General features: G+C 42.0%; 1 protein-coding gene across 1 annotated transcript; it reads left to right on the forward strand.

Moving 5' to 3' along the window:
• Window positions 1–227: 227 nt before the first annotated feature.
• CTLA4 (cytotoxic T-lymphocyte associated protein 4) lies at window positions 228–4,037 on the forward strand. The gene is made up of 4 exons (XM_073304763.1): window positions 228–376; window positions 1,777–2,127; window positions 2,573–2,682; window positions 3,714–4,037. The coding sequence occupies exons 1-4, from the start codon at window positions 319–321 to the stop codon at window positions 3,810–3,812; spliced, it is 618 nt and encodes a 205-aa protein (XP_073160864.1). The 5' UTR covers window positions 228–318; the 3' UTR covers window positions 3,813–4,037.
• Window positions 4,038–5,168: the final 1,131 nt, after the last annotated feature.

Consider the following 5,168-nt stretch of genomic DNA (forward strand, 5'->3'; position numbering starts at 1 on the left):
GCTGAATCGTTGTTTTGTTCATAGCTGTTTGAGGTTAACTCTGCACGTATTAATCAAACCCACTACTTCCCTTCTTGTAAAACCAAAACAAAGTCTCATGCACTTTCGGGTATAGTGTGTGTGTGTGTATTTGGGATCAGAGGTATATATACATACACTGAATCTGTGTGGGTTCAAACATTTCGAGGTTCAGTATCCTGAAAGGTCTTGCCCTTTTCCCTGCAGTTCTGATTATAAATCTGATTTAATTCCATCTGGACTTGGTGTTAGAAGGCAACAGGCAACTTCAAACTTTCTAACGGCTGTCTCTTCGCTGGAATGCTCACGCTATTGACCACCATTGGCTTTCTCAGCACAGCCACTGGCATCACCAAAGGTGGGTAGATCAAGGAGACCGAAGGTGTCTGGGGGTGTTGACATTTTCTCAGTTTCACCCCTTTGCAGGACAGTGATTCAGTATAGCAAGGAGAGGACATATTTGAGGCGGGGTCTCTGAAGAGCACAGGCTGGGAAAGTCAAGGGATTCTCGGTGGACAAGTCCAATACAATGCACTGCAACTTTACTGGGAAAATAGGCAAAGATTCCAGAGCAGCAGAGTTATTAGGGGTGCTAGGAAAGACTCCTGTATTGATCAGGAATATATAAAAAGAGTTTGTTTGTTTAAATCAGATCCTCTGCATGAAATTGTTACTGTAGAGATAGGAGTTGAGTGGACAAAGAGCTTGTGGTTTCCCCTTCTCTAGCACTGGCAGCCACAGAGAAAATAAACCCTCCCTTGGCAGGGAATAATCCAAACTTGAATCCAGCTCATGGTAACAAGTCAGTCCCTGCAGTTCTTACTCACGCAAAATTCATTGACTTCCATATAGAAAGTGAAAACTACAGAGTTATGAAGAGCAGTGGTACATTGCAACCTGTAAAGCTAGAGATGTGTGTAGCAGATGTTTTTTAACTTGTGAATTTTATTTCAAATGTTTTGCTGTGTTTTATCAGAATTTGTTCAATGTAACTCCAGCGGCAAGTAGAGTTGGTTAAAAGGTTTCAAAGAAAAGAAATGTGAGCAACTCTTCCTCCCCTGCCCCAGATAAAAAAAAACAAAAAAAAAAAACAGAAATTTTTTGCAAAATAGTATTCTGACCAGATCTGTTGTTAACCCTAATGATCAAGTGTGTTCCTGGTCAAAATTTATCAGCCTTGGAGTTTATTTCTACTTTTTAGACAATTTGGTTTAAATTTCCACAATCCCCAATCATAGAATCATAGAGTATCAGGGTTGGAAGGGACCTCAGGAGGTCATCTAGTCCAACCCCCTGCTCAAAAGCAGGACCAATCCCCAACATATAATACATAAAGTTTTAGTATTTGAAGTCCCTTTCATGCCTTCTGATATATTAAAAATGCTTTATTCAAAGAAGGAAACCTGCAGTATACACAGTCCATTATGTGGGTCCATATCATATGCTATTAAAGAATGAGAAACAGCGGAGATCTCCAAATCAGCTATCACAATGGGTGTTCAGAAACTGCAGAATTCCTTCTTAAGGATTTTTAGTACATTAATGCAGGCGCTGAAAAAAAAGTCTACATACTGGGAGTGAAAGGAAATCTCATATCTCTTCCAAAAGGATCCGGCACAGTTTGGGTCCAGGGATGAAGGATCTTCAGGGTGGAATCTCTTTCTTTGCTTTTATAGGTTTTAAGTAAGAGCTTACATATTATTGAAGCGCATTTCTTTAATGTGTTAATTGATCATCATGCTCTGCCTTTGATCACAGCTATCGAAGTGACCCAGCCAGCAGTGGTATTGGCCAACAGGCAAGGAGTTGCCAATTTGGTGTGTGAATATAAGCACATTGGGAATGCAGAGGAAATCCGAGTGACCCTGCTTAAACAGACGGGCAAGGAGTACACCGAAATCTGTGCTTCAACCTACACAACTGAGTACGAGATGTTCATTGTGGAAAAGATCATTCAGTGTCATGTCATCCCCAGCCAAAACAATGTGACCCTCACTCTCATGGGGCTGCATGCTACTGATGCTGGCCTATACATCTGCAAGATGGAGCGGCTGTACCCACCACCCTATTATATGAACACCGGAAAGGGAACACAGCTCTTTGTCATTGGTGAGCAAAGCACCCTGACTATACTACATTATTCTCTGATCTATGGTTTAGTAAGCTGCTATTTTGTTGAAACAAGAGTCAGTGTTAAAATCAGTTTCCAACTTTGAAAACCATTATTTGCTCTTCTCTCTTTAAGAACCATTTGTAGAGCTAAGGCAGACATGATGCATTCAATGATCGGTGCATACTTGGGCTGTAAGAGCAATGCCCCATATTGTATGTGTGTGTGTAGATGGATGTGTGCATATAAGTACATAACCAGAGAAGGCCACTCATGCAGTCATTACCCAGGTCAAACTCCCATTAAGGTCAATTGGATTTTTGAGAGGGTATGGATTGGAGGATTTGACCCTGAGTTCTGTTACGGAGGGGTGCAGTGCCCAAAAAGGTTAATGAATTGTGACAGCTTCCTTCCCAATGTCACGTTTAATCTGATGTATTTCAGATCCAGAGCCCTGCCCAGACACTGACCTGTATCTCTGGATATTAGGAGCAGCTGCTTCAGGATTGTTTATTTACAGTATCCTCATCACAGCCTGTGTCTTGAACAAAGTGGTAAGTGCCATAGCTGGAGCATCATACAGTTTACACTTAATTGCATAAATATGGCAGAATGAAAGATCAGATCACAGAAAAAAAAATGATAGGGACAGAGTCACTGGAATGCTCTGGCTCCTGTTTGTTGTTCCAGTGCTGAAAAGCAGCCAGAGACCTTGCTTTTAAGGCAGTTTATGGCTGCTTTGTATTGCTAGAGTGGCAGAAAGCAGTCAGATCATACTGGTGAATCTGATCCCTGGTTAGTTTCTGCACTAACCTGACTGCTCTGGAATCCTAAGCAGCGGGCACCAGCCATTACTGGGATCTAAGACAATATCAGTCTTTGTACGTACTCTGTTCCACATCACTGACTCAGCCACTATCTGGGGCCTGGCACTCTGTCCTCATTCACCTCTGTGCAAAGTGAATGTAAAAAGTGACCAGAGGTGAGAGTAGAGAACTTTGACCCGGCAGTATGTTACACCTACTTTCCCCAGGTGTAAATGGCACAAATTGAAGGCAATGGAGGGACAGAGCCCTGGCCTTCCCTGTCTCTCAGCTGGTGAGAAGGGCGTGTGTATACTGTCAGTTAGAAATGGACCAGAACCCAAACCTCAGATCCAAACACCCCGAACTACTGGGCACTCAGATCCAGATCCATCCTTTTCAACTAGTTCCTGGCTTTTTGAGCCCCATCAAACTCCTAGATCCGAACACCTACAATTTTGGTACAGAACTGAACTTTGCAGCTTGAACACCTCTTTAGTGCTAATTCAGGGAGGGTTTGGCTACTGTTACCTAATGCTCCTCTATGATGGCTGCTCTTCCCTCCACTGACAAGTGCATAATTATCTCACCCTACCAGAGAGACAGAGTTAAGGAAAGGTGACTAGAACAGATTCCCCTTCCCACCCACCCCGACAGTGTGGGCACGCCAACAAATTTTGCTTATCACTGTTCTTCAGAACATGACAGTCACTGATTAAGCGTCTGTCTTCGTTGTCAAGTGTGACATTGGATTTATCTTATTTTCTTCACATATTTTATAGATACGGAAGAGGAAATATCTCACTACTGGGCTCTATGTGAAAATGACTTCAGAGGAAGAGGAGAAGAAAGTTAAGCCATATCACATCGTCATTCGCTGAAGCACAAGAAAACAGCACAGAGCAATTTTCTAGCTGTGATGGAGATTCTACTTGTTTGGCTTTCTAATATAAACAAATAAAATAAGATTTCCTAATATAAAAAGGTGAAGGGGGAGAAAAGAACATACCCTGCAATTTCTACAGAATGTCTACAGTTTGGAATAGAATAGTTTAATGAGAAGGTTATGCATTAATATTTCAAGGATACGCCTGTCACACAAATATGACTACCTTTTGGCCGTTGATTCTGAGAGTTATATTGTACCATCAGGTAGCCTATATGTAGCATTAAGAGCTATTACTGTTGCACTCAAATGTCTTGCCGTCAAACTTCAGCATATGTGTTGACCAATTGAAATCAAACACTATTAAGGCAGAGGCTTGTGTGTCATTGCAAAGTTAAACATAGGTATTTGTGAGCCTGAGATACCTTTAGGTATAAAGGAGTGTTGATGTGTTTCCATGTAGCGCTGTGCATTTGGTGCCATTTCTTGCGTCAGCGCTTAGCATTCCCCTGGAAGCGCCAGCTGAGGCTGGTGAGGACACTGCTGCTGGGAAGGGCTGATCTCAGCAACTTTTCTGCCATTGTCACAGCAATGTTGTGCAGGAGTGACCACGGATGGCATTTGAGCTGCTCAAGAGAAAAGGTCTCACTGCAGGAGCCTTATTAGCCTATTGCTGTGAGAATGCTCCAGCTCTGTTGGAGTCTTGCTTTTTACGAAATGCTAAATTAGCATCAATCCTAACGGCAGAAAGTCTGGCGCTGCATTGAAAGACTATTTTCCATGAAAATGAAGAAAGTGTATAAGTTTGTTTATTAGTTATGTACAGTTCAATAAAAACCTTAAGGCTTTTCCTGAAGTCAAGTTAATTTTTCATTCACGATTCTCAGAAGAAACAGGAAGTGGCTACATGTTAGAAAGCAGTAATGCCAAAGGAACCCATTACCTTCTAACTCTGTGTTTTTACACTCTGGTGCCCACACACGGGCATTGCCCGTGTGCTCACTATCACGTCTGTTTTCAGATTTCCTCCTTCAAGTACTCAGTGCTCACCGTTAAAATCTGGCCGATGGTCCCTTTGCCTAACTAATGTTACCACGGCATTACTTAAAGTCACAGGCAGTTTTCAGTAAATTACATGCAGAAGGGGACTGTAAGGATTTGTGTGGCACGTTTTGTCGATCTTAATGCAAAAAGCTGGTCCCAGTTCCAGAACATAATTTCCTTTTTCCATCTCTGAAAAAAGCTCTCTCTCAATCATGTGATATGTTGAGGGCAAAGTTCTCCACTCTGATTCCTTTGGCTAAGATAGTCATCTTCATATTACGTGCTCTAAACATATCACATGAATAAT

Source organism: Lepidochelys kempii, chromosome 11 (genome assembly GCF_965140285.1).
Source record: "Lepidochelys kempii isolate rLepKem1 chromosome 11, rLepKem1.hap1, whole genome shotgun sequence".
Lineage (NCBI taxonomy): Eukaryota > Metazoa > Chordata > Testudines > Cheloniidae > Lepidochelys > Lepidochelys kempii.

Bases quoted from the DNA above. Each gene is read 5' to 3' on its own strand.
- CTLA4 (XM_073304763.1), top strand. From the start codon at position 319: ATGCTCACGCTATTGACCACCATTGGCTTTCTCAGCACAGCCACTGGC. The intron at 377-1,776 runs GTGGGTAGATCA...CTTTGATCACAG, and splicing joins AGCCACTGGCATCACCAAAG to CTATCGAAGTGACCCAGCCA. The intron at 2,683-3,713 runs GTAAGTGCCATA...CATATTTTATAG, and splicing joins CCTGTGTCTTGAACAAAGTG to ATACGGAAGAGGAAATATCT.